Source organism: Aythya ferina, assembly GCF_964211825.1.
Source record: "Aythya ferina genome assembly, chromosome: 1".
In the NCBI taxonomy this organism is placed as follows: Eukaryota; Metazoa; Chordata; class Aves; order Anseriformes; family Anatidae; genus Aythya; species Aythya ferina.
Genome location: NC_140296.1, coordinates 132,149,067 through 132,169,693, shown reverse-complemented (window position 1 = coordinate 132,169,693; position 20,627 = coordinate 132,149,067). Strand labels below are relative to the sequence as shown.

The 20,627-nt window shown below is 34.4% G+C and overlaps 1 protein-coding gene across 16 annotated transcripts in view; it reads right to left on the bottom strand.

Moving 5' to 3' along the window:
* The window catches only part of BMAL2 (basic helix-loop-helix ARNT like 2), a 55,540-nt gene that overhangs the window by 29,362 nt on the left and 5,551 nt on the right, over nt 1-20,627 (bottom strand). For 3 of the 16 annotated variants that reach the window (XR_014688598.1, XM_084506605.1, XM_084506596.1), the window contains exons 2-13: nt 20,103-20,152; nt 18,308-18,452; nt 17,060-17,095; nt 13,100-13,138; nt 10,854-11,011; nt 8,495-8,574; nt 7,736-7,828; nt 5,631-5,748; nt 4,616-4,759; nt 2,670-2,910; nt 1,576-1,682; nt 841-991 (exon numbers count right to left, since the gene is read on the bottom strand). Coding sequence is in view for 15 of the 16 variants with exons in the window: in XM_084506605.1 (XP_084362731.1) it covers nt 841-991; nt 1,576-1,682; nt 2,670-2,910; nt 4,616-4,759; nt 5,631-5,748; nt 7,736-7,828; nt 8,495-8,574; nt 10,854-11,011; nt 13,100-13,138; nt 17,060-17,095; nt 18,308-18,452; nt 20,103-20,152 (1,362 nt within the window). In the remaining variant the exon portion in view is untranslated. Of the gene's footprint in view, nt 1-840; nt 992-1,575; nt 1,683-2,669; nt 2,911-4,615; nt 4,760-5,630; nt 5,749-7,735; nt 7,829-8,494; nt 8,575-10,853; nt 11,012-13,099; nt 13,139-13,984; nt 14,107-17,059; nt 17,163-18,307; nt 18,453-20,102; nt 20,164-20,627 lie in introns of those variants that run through there. The other 13 variants (XM_084506610.1, XM_084506609.1, XM_084506598.1 and 10 more) reach the window with 10 other exon arrangements.

Here is a 20,627-nt window from a genome sequence, read left to right as displayed (position 1 = left end):
TCTCCTCCTCCAGACAGCTGTGGATGCCTGGATCTCCAGGGCAGGTAGAAGTGGCCTTTGTCTGTTGGGCAGCACATGCTGCTTTAACTTCTCTTCACTGTTTTTTTGAGGAAAAAAGACATGGGCAAAATAGGTGGACAATGTTGACTTAAGACATGAACTAATTACAAAATGGGTTAAAGGCTCCCTTGACAACTTGATCTAACAGAAATAGAATCCCTGTCCTCTCCCTCCCAAAAACCCCGTCATTGGTAAAGAACCTCAGTATCTATTGAACAATCCGAATACAACACCATTGCACGATTCAGTGAACAAAAAAGTAACAAAAGAAGAACTAATCACACACTCCAACAATTCATTTACTGTCTCATAGGCTCTTCCTTTGCAATCAGTTTGGAGAGTATCTTCTTGTCCTGCCTTGCATTTCTACTATCTATCAATTATGCTTCTCCATATTCTGACACATGGCAGGTAGGGTAGCACTTAAAATTAGGCCCACCATGCAGTCTTACAAAGCTCAGGAAGAAAAGCAGAAGTAACTTCACATTTCCATTTTTTCATATCTATTATCTTTAAAGATCTTTCCTCTCTTCCTTTAATAAACTCTTTCCCATTTTTCTACTAGTGAACCACACATTTTTCATAGTTAAATCCACAACCTAAGCCTGAAATCAAAATCAACTGGTAAATGCAGAATGTTTTCCCAGGTTACTCAACCTCTTTGTGCACTGCTGATATTTTCTAGTCTTGTTCTGCTTCTTAAACAGGTTGCTTTCTATCAGTGCTAGCTGTAAATAAGACAAAAATTAACATAGGGAATTCATATAACAAATTACTTACAATACTACAGTGTTGTTTGATACAATGTACTCCAGTTCTTTGGTCCACGGATTCATGAAACTAAACCACTGACTCTTTAAAGTAACAAATGTCCCATCTTTTGCTCTAAATTTGTAGGAATTTGTAAATACTTTTTCTTTATTCTGCAACACTAAATAAGAAAGGAGAATTATGATCACTAATACTCTGGAGGACAGAGTTAAGCTAAAGAAAATAGTTTCTGATATCATAAAGCCAAAATGTTTTTGACAATCAGAAATACAAATCAAATGCCATAAAATTGGCAAGACAGAAACCCTACTGAAATCAAACTACATTTATAACAATGCTATTCATCTTAAACATGAGCCCATGTACTAAGTTTCTGCAAACCACTAGCAGGGAGACTTGGTGAACTTTAATAACTGGTGTCTTTATTTAAGTGATTAGTCATATTTGCTCTCCAGGACTTATTCCTCTTTCTAACAAAGAAGAATTGAAGCGGAAGGTTGAAAGAAGCATTAACGTTATTCCCTTGCAATTAAAGCACTGCACCAAGATCCAAGACAACAGAAGTTTCTCCCTGTTTTTCTTACACGCTTTATGTGGGCATGTCTTCATGTAGGTGTAGAAAGGGACAATGCTAAGATTGTTTAACTTTATTAATTTCCAGTTTCTGATTTTTTGATTTGTACTGTTTTCACATAGCAATTACATGTAGTTGTATACAGCCTGGGAGGACCAATTGTTTTGTACCTTCTTTATGTTTTTCAGCTAGATGATTGTGATCATCTTGATGGCAGTACTCGTAACAAGAAGTTCCTAGAAGCTCTTGTGGCAGATACCCTAAAATTGCTGTTGCACTGTTAGAAATAAAAACATGAACTGCAGTGGATTCAAACAATTGCAAAGCTTGGTTTCTTCAATATCAGATAAAGCAGAAAATGAATATTTAAAGAAATAGATGCTTGTGTTCATGTTTGGGAAAAGATACAGCACTAGTATAGCTCTAAACCAACAGGAAATATTAACTGCAGTTTACCTTGGATCTGTTTGCAATGAATAATACAGGATACCAAGATTTTGCAACGAATGACAATAGAAAGACAAAATAACAGTGTTTAAACATGCAAACCATGTGTATGCACAATTTAAATGCACACAAAATACAAATCATTACTAGCTCTTCTAATTAGCCAGAGTACTGAACCCACATAATGAGTCATTAAAAAATAGCTAAATTTTGCTCCGCCATGTTAAGGAATAGGTTTGAACTGATACTTTTAGATGAAAGATGAATGAAAGCAATAAAAATCCTCCAGTGTCATTAATGAAATTCAGTCTATATTACTGACAAAAGTCCTTTTAAAGAAGTTCAGAAAATAGGAACTTGGCTTTCACTTCAAATGAAATAATTTGGTAACTCATTTAAATATTATGTATTTGTTCCAAATATGAAGATTTTAACATGCAGTAATTTTGTTGAAGTGCTTATTACTTTTTTCTCTGTCAGTGCAACTTATAAACAAATAAAAGTCATATAGAGAGATATGAAGCTCTAACTTGAGATTTTTCTTTACAAATAAATACATGAGTGTATTTTATTATGTATTTTCATCTTTATAGCCTACCTTTTCCTACAGAGTGGTACACTTTTTTGCTACATTATGTTTAACAAAAAGAAAGTCCAAAAAGAAAGTCATTGATTCAGGAGAAAGCTCTTCCTGTGTACAGAATCTAGAAATTCTATCCTGATTGAAACATCATGTTTCTTTCTCACAGAAAAGATCAGAAAACCTATCTAGCTGTGTCATTTTGATTTTCTCTTCACTACAGAAAAAAATGCTTACCGCTGATCTACGTAAACAAATTTTCCATCCATGGCAAATCGTGTAACAAATTCTGTTGCTTTGACTTTTATCTCTCCACTCTTTTGTGGAACAATGTAAGGGTGTAACCTCCCAATTGCAACAAGACAGTTAAAGTTACTACTGTCCTTTTCCACATCATTTTCCTCTTCTACTCCCACCTCGCTAGGAGGCCAGTTCTTCATGTACCCAGTACAGTGAATGGTACAGTATTTCCTGTGATCTAATAAAAAGACATAAAATCAGCAGTTACGGTTCAAAATATTTTTTGTTGTTGTTGTTTATTCCTTTCACCATAATAGCAGCAGTCATATTTTATGCTTACCTACAACAACTGTAGAAGGCTATAATTAATTTTACATAATACTTTTAAATTAATTTTATACTACTTAATTTTGGCTTACCTGGATAGAGCACTTCTAGCCCTATATAAGATTTAGTAAGATATGTTATAGGTGTTGACAGTGCAAACAGTCTCAAAGGAAAAAAAAAAAAAAAAACACAAAAACACAGTCTAGTAACTCACAGATCACTTTTTCTTTATATTTTTTCTTATATATTGTAAATTAAAATTATCCATGGCAGCATTCTGTAGCTTCTATATCAATTTATCTTATATGAACACTATGATCTTAATATACTTTTACTGCAGCTACTAAAATAATCAACCAAGATTGCAACCCAAAACAATCCAGCTTACTTTCTATTTATATAAGGCTTCTGAATTCCTTAATTTTTCTTGGAACACAAATATCAAAAGAGACTTAAGTTACAGCATACACTGCTTATATGATATGTAAATAGCCTAATTTGCATCAATGCATAGATATAACATACCATGTGCTGCAGTAACTATCTTTAGAACAAGTTGCCAAAATACTCTTAATAACAGTATTCTTACCAAATTATGATTTACATAGATTTGACTGCATTAACTCTATCAACTATGGAAACCATCAATTACCACTGTAAAATGAAAAACGGAGGTATTTATTCTGCTGTGATTGTCAGTTTAGCAGATTTACAGTGTGATCTCCCTGAATAGTGCTTTCCTGAAGAAGCATTTATATGTTAAATAGTCTTATCAAATTAGTTGGCACATTCAAGGGAGATGGAATTCCATATACTTAAAATGACAGACCTATTTTTAAATTTATTCTTGTACATTCAAGAGTAACATATATATCTCAACAGTAACAGGTTCTTGAAATAAAAAAGGAGGAAGATTTATTCAGGATCAAGTAATTTCTGCACACTTTTGCAAAGATCAATGCCAAGGTATTAAACAAAAGCTGGAAATTACGTTTTTTTAAAAAAAAGATTAATTCACTGAAAACTTGACAAGAATATACTTGCTGCACAGGCATACCAAAACTAAATTGAAACTATAAACTAGATTAAAATTATTGGAAGAAAATAAATGGAATTACATTGATAAATTAACTTCACCATTAAAAAACAAAAACAGAAAACTCATACTTTGTAAGTACACACAACACAAAATGTAAATCAGACAAAAAAAGTTTTTACTTGCTTTTTTTTTTTTTCCTCCGAAACAGTAGATTTTGCAGGCCTGATTCATACATTTATCTTCAAGACATGTTATTTAGTTTCATTCTTCTGATCTGCTCCAGTGCTTTCAAAAATTTCCCTGAGACTTTAAAATTTGACTAGAACAGACCGTATGCTCCTAAACAGGCACTGAAACTCAGGTTCCTTCCTCCCTCCCTCTTTTCAGGAGTGAACAGGGAGGAGAAAGAGTACAATTAGACTGTTTTTCAAGATGTTTCTTCAGTAAATATTTACACTTCACTACAGCTACTTTGTGAAGTCAGTGATAACTACAAGGGTCATACTACTGACTTGGAACTTAAATATACCAAATTTCAAGACAGAAAGCCCCCACTTCAGCTACACTGTTTGAATACCTTTCTTCTTTGGGTTGGGCAAGCACTCCTTCTCTTCTTTGACTGTGGTCCTACTACATTTTATCCGACAGAAGAAGGAACGTCGAGCGCCAGAATTCAGTCGAGCTGGTCCAGCTTGAAAATCTGTGTGTACTTGCAAGCCAGCTTATAAAAATTTAGTAAAGTAGTTAAAAAAAAAAAAAATCCAGCAATAAAACTGTTGAGTCCAAGGCCTAATCTTCATTTCTGTTTCTAGTACATTCTCCTTACTGTTCAGTTGCCTAATTTTTGTCCTGGCAATTAAAAATTAAAAAGGTCTAATAACTTAAACAGGGCAGAGAAAACGTGGCTGTCACACATATTCCAAAATTAAAAAGAAATACCAAATTAAACTTAAGCCATACATGACATTTTGAATTATATTTTAATAAATATGCTTTATAAACTTTCAACTTCTGTTTGGTACATAGAAGTGTGAAAATGCTTATAAAAGTCAGCTATAAAATAGTTATTAGCTGCAGAGTACATAATGCTTTCCATATTAGAAATAACTGCAAACAAAATAAGATTTGGTTAAATTACGATTGACACTTAGCATTTTCAGAGAAGACAGGGATTCTTGATACTGAAGTATTTTATCCCATGTTCGACTACATCAGGTCTTTTGTATTGACAAGATCTATCAAATACAAGAAAAAAAGGTAGTATGCCTGGTAGGAAGAATGTCAGATGACAACTTGGTAAATGTTTAACAACGCAAATTTAAATCACTCTTATTATCTAAAGTAAGTTGTTTTCTGGGCTAGTTTTTAAACTCTTAAGTGCATTCTAGGCAGCAGATAAGCATTCAAATGTCTGGCTCATAGAAATCATATTTCAAGTTTGTACATCCATGCATATATAAGCATGTGGATATGTCCTCCATAAGAACAGAGCTTATTGCACATATGAACACATGAATATGTCCTGCATAAAAACTGGATTTTATTAACACCTCTTAAAAAAAGAAATCTGAGTACATTCACACATGACTTACTTTTGCCATCTACAAGCTTTTCTCTGGGAGAGACATCTGAAGATGAAAGTTGCTCCTTCACTTTGGCAACATCTTTTGGATGCAAGTAATCAAACAAACTTTGTCCAATTAAACTGGCCTATTAAAAAAAAAAAAAAAAAAAAAAAAAAAGAAAAGAAAAAAGAGCCCCACTGTTTTAGGACATTGAACACATTTAACACCCTGGAAAAACAACATGCTATATTACTTAAAAAAAAAAAAAAAAAAAACACTTTAAAATATCACATTTTTTCTAAAGTTCTGTATTTCAATCTGCATTATCTTTCCATTTAATATTATTTTTTATATAAATGGGGTAGCAAAAAAAATATTTCTAACTTCCCTCTGAAAAATACTAGTTGCATATTAATAAAGAGCAAGTGCTATAAATATATATATATTTATATATTTACTTAACACGACTCCTGATCTTGAAGCCGAAGAAGGGTATGTGAAAAACAACTCCCCTCACAGATTATTTTGGTTATGGAAGGGAAAAGAAAGAAATTTACAATACCTAATGACTGAGCTCTCATTTAGATGGACAGAACAGCTAAGCCAGGCGCTGTCTGGAAGCTGCAAATGGCTCAGCTCACTTCAGCACTCCTTACTAGGGGACATTTACAGTGATTGCTCTAGCTGGGATCCTTTCAACCCACTCAATCTGCTCATCCAAAGCTTGTCTGCTGCACTAGTGCAGGTACTGCTACCTTCTCTTGGAACAGGAAGGAATTCTCACAGAAGTGGGCAAGCTTTGGTTTTTAATGGCCTACCTTCACCACAGCAGGTCAAATCAAAGGGTAGAAAGGAGCTATGTTGATAATCATATTCCAGACTCAAACTGCAACTCATTTTGGACCCTGGCCACTTGCTACATGATCACTGCATAAAACAGGAGTACCTCTCTGACAAACAACAACCAGAAACACATTTAATGAAAATCTTCAAAGAAAGCAGGATAAATATTCAGCCTCTTTCACTTACTCAGTCCCCATCTAACCCTAACGAAAAGGGAAAATGATGAGTGCCCCTGAGAAAGGCTAATGGCAGCCCTGTCAAAATACATAGGTTTATCAAACAGACTATGCTGCAGAATGGGATTCATAACCCAGAGAGGTTCCTAGATAAGCATATAAATCCAGGGCTTAAGACAGTTAAATTCTCTAAACCACTTTGGCTGGAACAGTGAAAATCTTATGGGTTTGGAAGCAGGTATGATTAACATGAGAGACTCCAAATTGTACTTTTGAGCAGGTTCAGTATAGAGGTTTTCAAAAAAAATCTGCTTTATGTTTGTTACAAAGTAAAATGATTCATTTAACTTTAATTTAAGTAAGACATAGTTCTGTTTAAAGAAAATCTATAAAACAGAATCCAGATTAGTTGACCTTCCTCCTTTAATCAAAGTGAATGAAGCACAAACTGTTTCTAAATTATAGAAGTAGACAGATGGAAGCACTAATTGTTTTAGCCTGTTTTTGGAATGGGAGTCACGGAAACATGAACAAGTTATCGTGCTTTTATTATCTGTACTAATTCCTTATGATGTTAAATGTCACCTCATACAAAGTTATTATATGTAGCCTATTCTATGGGTTAAGCTAACTCACACTGTTTCCTACAAGTTAAGATTATATAACATGGATGGTTACTGTGGGTGAGGTGATATATGGTGCATCTGAGCCTGAAGGCGCTGCACCAAGGAGAGCTTTAATTAACTCATGCTGCTGAACAACCGATTTTCCTCAGGTTAGAACAATAAAAAATCACTTAATCGTTCAACAAAAAAATGGGGATAAAATTTGGACGTCTTCAAAATATCCTTTTCCTTTAGCCTAGCAGTTCTCTTAAGTATGATCAATTGAAATACAGTGCTATTACTCAGGTCACAAACACTGACCACACTTATAAATACTTATTCCAGGAAATTCAGTTTTACTTTGTTGTTACCAACAACATTCCAAGAAATTCCAAGAAACAAAAGGACTCTTTTAAAAATAAAATACAGTAAAATGTAAAAGCTTAAATATTTCTAATTGAAAGAAAATGCAAGGTAAAAACAAACCAAGAAACTCAAATATAACCACCTGATCATAATTAAGTATTTTGCAAACTGATTCTGAGACAAACAGAATTTTTCCTCTGTTACATCCAACCACAAACAGGAATCCATCTGCTGCCTGAAAATACAAAGATACTGTCTTAAAAACATACAATTAAAATATACAATGTATATTGATGACTACAAGGAGGTACACTTTTAAACGTGAATGTTTCTATTAAATAAAAATCACACCAAAAAGCAATTAAAAAGATTGCAGGGACCAAATCAGACCTTCGACTACAGACAGCTAGAGTTTCCTAAACACAGCTTTGGGAAAGAGAACGCCAGCTGCAAAACAGCTTAACTTGGAGTCATCTTACAGATCTTGCCAAACTGTGTTATTGCAGCAAAGGAAAAGAGAAAATAGCTGCAAATTAGAAAGGGTAAGAGGGTGTGGGTGTATGACTACATGCAAAAACAGGAAGATTTTCTTTCAGGTATTATTTCTGCATCTTGAAGCACAGCAAGTAACTGCAAGTATATTTATGAAAAATTAAAAGCATTCCATATACTTGCATGCAAGTTTCAGTATCAGCATTAAAAACAGTTTATGTATGAAATGTGCTGAGTATATCTTAGTGGAAAGTCCTGTTTAGTGTACAGAGGTTACAAACCAAAACTCATCAACTACATCAAAGCACTTGCTTGAAGAAAAAGATCGGGGGGCAGCTCTCTCAAAATATAAAGTTAATGGCAAGCTTTAATAAGGACAACATTTAACTGAGAGTTGCCTTCTACTTACCCTAAGGATTAATTGTCTGAGCTCGTCATCCTTTAAAAATGAAGGTTTATATCGAACTTCGGTATAAGAGCTAGTGGAACCTGGAAAATAGCTTATTTGTAAACATGCATACAGTATCAAAATATATATTTTAAATTTACTTTCAACACAGTTTTATTTAATTCTTAATCTGTAAATTCCCTTTTCAATCACAACAGCTGAACAAAAATTTATAAAAGATTTTTTTTTAAAAAAGAACCAAACAAACCAGTGTAAGAAAACGTACACTGATACTGAATATGGGCATATCACCAGTTACTTCCTTGCCTTTTATTTAGCAGAAAATAAGGAAGCTTCTGATCAGATATCTTCAGTATACTGCTACAGAAAAGGTAGTATGAGCTCTGCATTACCTAGAAATATTTTGTAGACTTATTTCAAAACCCTTAATATCTGCTGAATCTGAGTAATTCCTATGTTATCCTTTTGGCTTGAATAAAGGTTCATTAGTACACTATATCCAGCCATCCAAAAAATCACTCTGTGTAGTTACACTGAATAGGTATTGTATGTTTGACGCACAACATATTACTATTCTATCATCCATGGCAAACACACTAAAATCCTCCTTAGCCATTACAAGTATTTTCATATTTTTTTCTAGGTATTGTTTTGAGAGCAGTTGAACTTGCTAATGAATTTCAGCATTTGCTGTAATTCCATATAGTATCTCTCATTGTCTTAAAGCATTTGTTTTGAAGATACATATAACAACAATGGCGGATAAAGTCCAGTTTTCCTAAACAATTGTTAAAATAACACTGTTTGAGCTTAAGATTTCTCATTCCACTGTCAAGATGTAGATGCTTGCTTAAACTCTAAGTGCAATTACTACCCTGCTAATATGTGACATTATTTCCTTATGCACAATTCTCAGCCTACTTAGACTGGAGTACCTCCAGAAATTCCTTCCAACCTAAATTATTCTGAGTCCATAACTGTCAAGATAGTCACATAATTAATTTCATACATTGCTTTGACTTACAACTAAAGAGGTTCTTATGAGATGCGTTTATCCATAATCAAATTTTTGGCAAGGCACAGAGTCTTTGATCTTTGCTTACAGCTGAACAAATTACTATTCTGAAAGTGTTGCCAAAAAATAAAAATAAAAAAATTTTGCATGCTGCTGATAGACGAAGCAATAAGCAACTTGTATTTGGATGTTAATTTTTCTTAGGGGAGAAAGAAAACACTTGAACAAAGCAAGAATGGCAAAAAGAGATTAAAGAATATATCCTGGTTTGACTCTGGCTCACACACAAAACCACTCAGTGAAATCTATATTTACTTTGTTATGTGGCTGGGGACATAAGCTTTTAATAACACTTTTCCGTAGCACTCTATAAAATTTTGTGGTGTTTCAGACTTAAATGTAATCAGCCATCAACCATTTTATTAAAATATGTCTTGCTATGTTTCTTTGTCTACTTTGACTACTGTCCTTGCAAGCGAAAGAAACAAAGAGAAGACGATCACATTCAAATTTAATTTCTTCTTTAGTTTTATGCAAATAGTCATTGTTTTATAAACTACACTGTAAAAGATGAAACTGATCACTGAAGTAAGTTCTCTGTGTTCTCTATCAGTGTAACTATAACTACTTAGATCAGTTTCTTTAGGTAAGGATTAGCATAGTTTCCCATTGTTGAGAAGACTTTTTTTTTGATGTCATGCTAGACAAACACCTCACTGGAAGTATTCAATATTTCATAAGTGACTTGGTTTTCAACTTTAAGTCTTCCCAGAATTTAGTTATTTTTTTAAAATGGTCTTTTTCAATGACATTATACATTACAAAGTCAATAATTAAATAGGAAATTCCAATACAAAGGGCTGATGCAATCACAAACTCTGCAATCAGAAACATTTTTAGTTTGAAGTACTGTTTGAAACATTTTTAGTTTGAAAATAGTTTGAAGACTATTTTCTTCTCACTAGCAGTACAGCTACTGATGTTAGTACAGCACCACAGGTATTACTGTTAAAGAAAGTATGATGGGAAGTTGAGAGACAGCAGAACTTTTGAGGGTTAGAAAATAACAGAAGATAAAATTGCTTGATTTTTCTGTAATTTTGAAAAGGTATAGCCTTAGTTAACAAGGTATCAGACACTGAAGTATTGCTTATTATAGCAGAAAAAAATATAAATAAATGAAATTCTGGAAACTACAAATGTAAAATTAAACGAAGAACAGACTCAAATGAATTCAGCAAGGAAACAAAACAGGAGACCTTAGATGTATTTAATATCAAAGAAAATATGTAGTATAACTCCTGATAGAACAAGGACTGTCAGGATTAGTTTCCTAAAACCTACCTTTTAAAGATTTTAAGTGTTGCACAGCCATCCGTAAAACTGTAAGTTTATCTAGTTTTCGTGCCATGGGGTTGCACTGGGGTATCATAGCAGACAATTCCTCTATCAAATTATTCATTTTGTCTCTTCTTCGTTTCTCTGTTTGACTGTGAGCCTCTCTAATAAAAAAAAAAAATATTTTAAGGTGTAGAACATTCAATTTTCCTCATAATATTCATCAATATAATTTTGGGAATGGAATATATCATGAAAAGTATCACTGCACTGAAATGTTTTTTTATACACATGTATTTGACAATTGGATTCATGTGAACAAAGTAGCAACGGTTACAATAATGAAGTGAAATATTGCAACAACTTGATCATATATGGCAGAAACAAGAGTTGATGAAGACTTACAAAACTGAAATTCTTCTTGTGACCCTTGAGGCTCAAGTGAATACCTTGACATCTTACTGCATACCAGACATTTGATGTCATTAGTAGACATTTGAAGACATTGCTGTTCTCTAGCCTGTGTAATGTGATGGTGAATTAATTCTACTACTATTTCTTTTTAAACAAATAATGCTCTAAGCACTTGCTGAAGTATCTCTGAGCTCTGTCTATGCAAACTCACAATAATCCAGAATGAACAATGTCTTCTTGTTATTTAATTAGCTTGAAAATAACTCATATTGAAAAAAGACAAATACAAGCATTTATTCACAGCACAAATGACAGTTACATGTGGTTATAAGAGATGCTATGGAAACTGGAAGAAAAAGCTATGCTTCATCTATTTCTCACTAGTGGTATTTCAGAAAGCTTTCCCCCTTCATTCACTTAGTAAGGTGAATTAAGGAAGGGTTTCAGCCTCTGTGAAGGCATCACAAATACATTTTTATCTCAGGTCACCTTTTCTCAAATTCTTTCTAGTCTAGCATGTTGACTTTCTAGCTGATCATCGTCCCTCTACTGTTTAGCTGGTCAAGAAAAGTTGAATTAATTCTATTCCCTTCTCACTCAGAAGACAAGCTAGCCACTCATTTAAAATAAGGATTATTTCCCTTTCTGATTGAGACCAGACACAATGGCAGTTAACCAAATCAAGCAACGTGTTTTGTTTAACTGAGCCCCAAATTCTTCCTTTTCAGTGTATTGTAACAAAGCATTAATGATAATAAAGTTCAATAACTCTGGCCTGTTAGAAAGAGTGAAGTACAATTTTAAAGATTTAGTCTTCTTTGTTTTTAATTATTTTCCTTTGGAAGCACAAAAAAGAAATTCCCCCTCCATATGGGTAACTTTGGATCACTCATACAAATTCCCCCCCCACCCCCACCCCCCCCAAAGCCTTTTTTAGTTTACTTTCACCAGTTATTCTTGGCTCACTCCACTTTTCCTTTGTATCAGGGTAGGGCCAGTCAAGTAATATATTATGTATGCTCTTTGTACTTTGAACCTCGGGAAAATGGTTACAAACATATGGGAAAACAGAACAATCTTCCACACCTCTAACATTTAAGAATAATTTATTGATACAGAAATTTTAGTGAAACTTGATGATTCAGAAAGCCTGCTGTTACATTCCCCAGTTAAAAGCAGGAAGAGAGAAGAGCAAGTTTCCTAATAAGCTCGTGAAAAGGAACACTGGACAGAGATTAACTGTTGATCAAACCTTCAAGAATGTCTTCCAACATATACTTTTTTTTATATAAAATAAAAATCCAACATCTAAGGAAAAAAATGAACAGTACAACACGAGTATCAAAGCAATGTACAAAATACAGTCTTACATAGTGATCTGGGGTACTCATTAAAGAAAAACAAATTTTGGAGTTTAAAAAACTATAAATTTGGTTGGGAACACTGTTTAATTTCTTCTATTCAATTTAATGTAGACCAGATGATCTTGGAAGTCTTTTCCAACCTTCTTGTTTCTACAATAATTACTAGTTAGCATATTGCATAAATAATGCTTTAGACAAGTACTTTTTGTGAATTTTAATTTGCATTAAGGTAAGATGTGAATTCACAGTGCAGTGGCAATCATTAAGTAATTCCATATATGAGCACTTGTTCCAGAACAAGAATTATTTGTCATGCTTTCACTGAATCCATTTTTGTGTGGGATGATTCTTAAATACCTCCATGTGTAAACAAATCCAGAAGAAACAATTCCTCAATTCATGCAGACTGAGGATCAGCTAGCTTCCTTTATACACAACTTGAGAGTATAGCATTTAATGCTATAAAGTTAGTACCTGAAATCTTTTATCTTAAGATGTTCTTCATCTTCACTCCTAGAGAAAACAAGATATAAAGTCTTACATTGTATATTTAGTACTAGGCACTTCTTCCATGAATTCAAGAAAATACAGAAAATGCTATAAATTTACTGTCACTCCAACAAAACCAAAACCACAAAAATTCCTAACACAAACATTATCTAGAAAGTGATGCGTAACACAAATTAAAAAAAAGCATAATTTCCAATATTCACAGTTATGTGAACATATTACAGGGATATTTCATTATTATAGAGCTATTTCTAACCTAAAGAAAACAAAATTTATGGTACATTCAAACAGCTTAAGTCCAGTCTTGATTTAGTGTATTTTTGTTTTTTAAATTTTTCAAGGGTCCTCTATTAATGTTCTTATTTCCAAAATCTGATTGCCAAAAGATTAAAAAAAAAAAAAACAACCCTAGCCTAGGCTGGGCCTAAAATATAACATAATTGCTCAAGGACCAAAAAAGAAGTAAAAATTAAAATTTTCCCATACCCCACAGCAATGACTGGAAAGAGTCTATATAAGAAAACCATAAATGAAAGACAGTCATAGCACCAATATCATGATAAATACTTAGCAGCAGGAAAACTTAAACAATAATTCAAACAAAAGCAATGATCTTTTCACTTCTCCAAGATCACAGTATTTCCCACCACAATCTTTAAGAAATTCAGAAAGTGGCCTAATAGATGTCTTGCCAATTCAGTATGAGCAATTTGGTACTTGCAGAGAGGCAGTTTCACACTAATATTGGCAACTATTTTCTTTAAAAGAAACTGATACAAGCATTTTTTAAATCTATACAACAGTACTTCAGCTCCTTTTTTTTTTTTTTTAATTCAGCAGTGGAGACACCTCACGTAGTACTCTAAGCTTCATTCCAGAGGAGAGACCTGCTAGCTTCAAGATCATTTTAGAAGATGTGTATGTTGTGGCTGGACTGTAAGGAGACAAGCCAATCAGGCAGTGGCTGTTTCCTATAAGAAAACAGAAGTAAGAGGTGGAAGGAAAGTTGGAGATTAGAGCTTTAGAAAAGACTTCAAAAGCTGCTTCCACCTACAACCCAGCACTGACCCCAATAAGGAAGGATACAGCAGCCAGAGTCAAATTAATACAAAACCAATCCAGAGATCCAGCTGCTCAACCTAGATTTTACTAGAACCCAGGCAGTCTGATAAACCCAAATTCAGGATTAGGTTGGGCTCACATGACCCTATAATTTATCTTTAGTGAAACTGTTTCAGATCTGGAGGAGTTATCAATACCTAATATTTCTTCTTTCATTTTGAAATAAACTTTTACCAGAAACGTGCATATACTACAAACTCCAGTACTTAATCCCTTTTTTGTCTCAGCCTTTATTAGCAAGGCCAATTGTTCCCAGCCCCAAGCTAGAAAACAGTGACAGGGATCGAGATGAAGCACCTATAATTCACTAGGAAACTGCAGGTGACCTGCTACATCATTTGATCATTCACAAGTCTACGGGGAATCCCAGGAATCACAGGCCTATCAGTCTGACCCCGGTACCAGGGAAGGTCATGGAGCAGATCATCTTGAATGTCATCTCACAGCACACAGAAAAAATCAAGCAAGCAGATGCAACCATCATGTGTTCATGGAGTACAGATCCTGCCTTACTGACCTGATCTCCTTCTGCAGTAAGGATGACAGAGAGGCTATACACGCTGTTTACCTGGATTTCAGTAAAGAACTTGACACATTCCCACACATTCCTCCTGGAAAAACCTGACTGCTCAAGGCTTGGACAGGCTTACACTGCTGTGTGAAGAACTGCCTGTACAGCCAGGCTCAGAGAGTCCTAGTGACTGGTGACTAGGACTAGTCTGACCCAGATAGCAGCCAGTCACCAGTAGCATTCCCCATGGCACAGTATTGGGGCAAGCCTTGTTTAACATTGATAAAAATGATCTGGACAAGGGGATTAAGAACACCTTCTGTAAGCTTGCAGACAATATCAAGTTTGACAGTTCTGTCTATCTGTTTGAGGGTAAAAAAGTTTTGCATAGGAATCTGGATAGACTAGATCAATGGGCTGAGTCCAATCACACAACATTCAACAAGACTAAGAAGTGCCAGGTTCTGCGTTTGGGCTATAAAAATCTCATGCAGCAACATAGTCTTGGGGATGAGTGGCTAGAAAGCCACCCAGCAGAAAGGGCCCTTGGGGGTGCTAGCTTGACAGCCATCTGAACACAAGCCAGCAGTGTACTCCAGTGGCCAAGAGGGCCAACGGTATCGGCTTTGCATCTGAAATAGTGTGGTTAGCAGGCCTACAAAAGTGATCATCCCTCTGTGCTTAGAACTGGTGAGACCAAACCTCAAATACTGTGTTCAGTTTTGGGCCTTTCATTGCAAGAAGGATATTGAGTTGCTTGAGCGTTGTGCAGAGAAGGGACTAGAACACAGAACTCATAACAAACAGCTGAGGGAACAAGTTGTTTAGTCTGAAGAAAAGGAGGCTGAGGGGAAACCTCACTGTTTTCTACAACTATCTGAAAGGAGGCTGGCAGTCTCTCCTCTCAGATGACAAGCAATAGGACACAAGGGAATAGTTTCAAGTTGCAGCAGGGGAGATTTAGATTGTATATTAGGAGAAATTTCTTCAGAGAAAGGGTGGTGAAGCATTGGAATGGGCTGCCCAGGAAGTGGTGGAGTCACCATCCCTGAAGAGACATAGATGTGGCAATAAGGGACACAGGTCAGGGATGGTACTCAACAGGTCAGGTTGATGGTTGGCCTTGGTAATCTTGAAGGTCTTTTGCAACCTAGATGATTCCTTGATACTGTAGAAGTTACCTTACCTGACCATAAGAGGTGAAGAGAAAGTACAGCCAGATCACCTGCAATGCAGCATGCAGAGTCTTGACTGTATCTCTTCCCTCAGAAGCTTCACTTAGGGAAGAAACTTGAACAAGTTTGCTGTTCAAGCAACCAGTCACAGCCTTCGATGGATTTATATAGCCTCTGTCCTAACAGATGTGCTGTTATTAATATAAATAGCTAGGTTAAGACTATCTTGAACACAGAGTGAAAGTCTACCTCATGGCTCTAATGTAGGTGTCCTTAATTTGTACCAGCAAGAACAGGATTGTTATTATTCAAATTAATTGCCACCACCTTTTCATCTATTATTTGATTTATTAATCATAATTCCTTATTTCTTCTAAAAATGAAGTGAGGGTCTTAAATATAAAAGAGAATTATCTTTATTCAAATATTTCCATCACGAGCACAATGGAAAAATCCACAAAAAAAAATAATTTATGCTCAGAAGGTTTTAATACTACCAAATAAATCATGCACCAAATATTGACTATAAGGATAAAATAGAATACTGGACAGCTACATATAAACATATACATTCTAAGTAAGGTATTGAGGTGCAGAGAAAGAAATCACAAAGTAATAATGTAACTAATAACTACTCCATAATACACACATAGGCTTTATTTATACCGCACAGCCAATACTAATGTTGGCTTGTCATCTCATAATAACATTATTTTAACATGTATGTGGTAGTTATATTTTAAAAAGCACACTGTGAAGGATGAAAAAAATTGAAAAACATTTTTAGATGTGCCAATCCTAGAGGAGCATGAGATATTCCCTTCACCTCCTTGGCCTTATTTAACAGTTACTCTTTTCTTTCCTATTTGTATCTTAATTTCAACATGAATAAGTCTGGTAAATATATGAGCTCGTTAGTGTCATTTTTGAAAGAAACAGTAGAAAACTTTACCACTGAATGGATCTATCCACCCCACTAATTAGCTACACCTTTCGCAACACAAATACATATCCTTAGACAAGCATTCCTTAAGGCAAACAACACAGCTTAGCTAGACAAATGGGAAAGTGTGACAGAACACTGAAAACAGAAATGGATTCATTTACAAAGAGTACCTTTTCTGAGGATCACCATCAACTTCAACCGTATCCCTACAAAACAGGTAATGAAGTGAGCTGAATGTACTTTGAAACGCAAGATGACTTGATATACTTAATGCTGCAGAAAAAAAAAGTGTGGAAATCCCACTTGATTATTCACTCATTCTCAGCAAGAATATTAGTTTTTACAAACGGATTGTTAGTACTTATAAAATGATACTTTTTCAACTTGCACATGGTTTTTCTGACAGAAGTTTTATGAAATCAGAAACAGATCCAAACTTCAGGGAAACACTATTGAATAACCAGCATTTTCATTAAACATGTAAAATCAACTAATAGTACAGAAAAACAAACAAACAAACAAACAATGGAGACTTCTTTCAGAAGCTATTGTCTTTCTGGAGTTTTCAGAGATCTTCTCAATAGACACGAAGCTGCGAGTTGATAATTACATCAACATCCACAGTATGGCTACATTCTGTAGATCACTGGCCTATATATGGAAAAAGCACGGTTTAAAGAGAATTGCTTTAATAATCACAAATATATGTAAATTTCCTACAATCCCCACCCTTTTAAAGTGGATTTTCCACACTTGTAACAGAGAGATGCTTATAATGCAGTAGATCTGCATGCTGACTTACTTCTAGCTGATAAATGTAACTTTGAACAAAGGACTTGAAATTGCAGTTTTTGTTTTGTGTAAACAATTGTTTGGTTAACTGGTAACTGTTTGGCTGTTATAAAACTGGAGAAAACAGCTAATAGTATTGGTGCACTTAAAGAGACTGAGTACTACTTCAGGAAGGTACTCATTTTTAGGTCACAGTTCTCTCTGGATATTTATATAAATGGCTGCCCTGTTCACTGAAGAAGCAATTCTGATTCTGCAATTCTATATCAAAGAGATTAAAAATGATATTCAAAAGGTGCACTTCTGAGACTTCAAGCTATTTAATAATTTGCTGCAAGCAGAAAAAGAAAAAAGTGTCAGGATTGAAGTTTCATTATTAAAGACACATTACCAGACACTTCAGGACAGAAAGACACATTACAGAAACCCACATACGCGTATATCACCTGGATTCAAGGATTCTATTTTTTGAGTTTTAAGTGATCAGAACTGTCAACACATTTAGAAGAACTGAAATAAATAGTTGTAATAAATTTGAGATGCTCATTTGTTATTTCTATGACACAGTAACTTTCTAATCCTCTTTCCTTTATTTATGTGGAGACACAAACAATCAATTTACTTACTGGTTATCAGAATCACTTCCTTTGCGCTTCCTTGGAATCTCAGCCACAGAAGCATTGAAAGAAGCAGTAACAGACTTAGTTATTGGATTCATGAGGCTTGAGACTCCAGAAGTAATGCACGGGCTTCCATCTATTGAGAAATTATCTATAAATGAAGAAAAAAAGCTCAGCATTCATTGCAAGCTACATCATCATGCATTCATTCTGACTTTCATTTGTAGAAAAGAAAAAAAAAACAAAACCCACATTTGTAGGTGATTTACACCTGAGACAAAAACCAAGTTACACTGCTACAACCTATGTACAGAAAACTGCACATCATTTTTCCACAGTCCTATAAAGACCTCCACAACTTACTCAATAGACTAATGCAATGTAAAATATACCTTTTTCCTCAGTTTCCACAGACTACAGTTAAATCTCCCAGCACCTCAAGCATCTTGCTCCACAAGATGCAGCATTAGCTAGCAGATCCAAATATTAACTCTACATTCAATTTAAACAAAATAAAATAAGCTATGTTTTTTAAACAAGCTGAGCATCCCAAAAAAAGATTTGCTATGTTTCTGACATAAAATCTATAGTTATTCATAACATCAATCGCATAGGCCAAGAGAGTCTTGAAAGCATGTCACATATCTCAGAGATCCCTTGAAAATTCTCCTATCAAGGAAAACAGCTTTCTTCCTCAGACAGAAAAAAAAAAAAGTCACAAGCCAAAATAATCCTAGCAACCTACTGGTAAAGGAACGTACTCTCAAGGAACTTAAGCACTAATGCACTTTTTATTCCCTATCTCAGTGCAAAGTTATTACAAAGAATTACCCAGCTGATGCTTAAAGAAATAGAGCTAACTTTGTTTCAGCAATGCAGGCAATCCTTTAGGCTTCCCATGTTAGTGAGGAAACTATCCAGCATCATACAACTAGAAACAAGAAAGGATTAATTCTACAAAGCAAGTATCTCCTACTTTTGCAGGAGGCAAAAAACAAATAGGTACTTCCAAAATCCAGCATGAAGAAAATCTGGATACTTTATTAAGAGTATTTTTTTTCTTTTTTTTAAAGCATCTGTGCTGTCTGTAAAATGAATGAAGCACAGCTTATGCTTTTTTCCCCTCTTGGGTATAAATACATCTTTCACCAGAAAAATTACCTCCTAGGTCCTCATTTTCTGTTGGAATATTACTCTAGAGAGTTAAATGAAAATAGACTAATACTTGAAGAACATTGCCTGGTCTTCCACTAATCCTCTCTCTACCAAGTCAGACTATATAGAGTCAGCCCGTTTTATTTTAGAAATCTCTTTAACTCATTAAGCCACATAGGAAGTTCCAAAGAAAAGTAAGTGGTGGGAACACAGAAAATCAATCAACACTTCTGAAAAAAGTAACAGTCTTTGGGCATCTACAACAGAAAGAAGAGGTAGTTACTTCAAGCACACAATACATTCAAACTAGGAATACTAAAATTATTTTAAAATAAGTTATAAATACATATTTTTTGATTAATCATCACTTTATAGTTTCACTTGTTATTTCTGCTACAAATTCCTGCAATTATAAAACCAAACAAAAACAATTCCAAAGGAACTTCTTATTCATAGCGCGTAGTTTTACTTCTTTAACAGCAGTCTGCAATCATTAAATGAGGTTTTTGAAGTAACAATCACTCTTCATGCATATTCATACGAGTATTTACTAAACAGAAACCTAAATGTACCAAAGACAAGAATGCTTTCAGCACAACAAATCCTTTCATCCTTTAACAAGGCAGGACAGAACAGACCCACTGACCTAAATGCTCCTTTGCACACAGATGGCCAGCCTGCTTCCTAAACCGCTTCCTTTTAAAGAAACAAAAAGGAATCTGTGTGTTATTTACAGCTTTTCCAATTTATCCTTCATATTATCAAAATAACTACAATTTTTCCTGACACTCTGGCCCTAAGTTCTGAACACTGAACCCATCTCCTAACTTTTTTTCTTAAAAAAGATAAAACAGAATGTTTAGTTTATGAGTAACAATTTATTAGAACTTCTACATCGAAATATTCAGGTGATAGGCTGAATCCTTACTATCACAGTGACATCTTAAATGAAATGCCATATTAAATACCATCTAGCTATATCTTCAGGAGATAGATAATATTAAGAATTTGTATTAATTCTTGCCATGTACAGCATGCAGCACATACTCTTACGTATTTAAAATTATCAAAAAAAAAAAAAACAGAAAACAAATAGGGAAATCAATTAAAACTTCAGAACTACCAAATGCAGTAGAAAGCTAAATACTTAAAATTTCACAGACAAGAACAA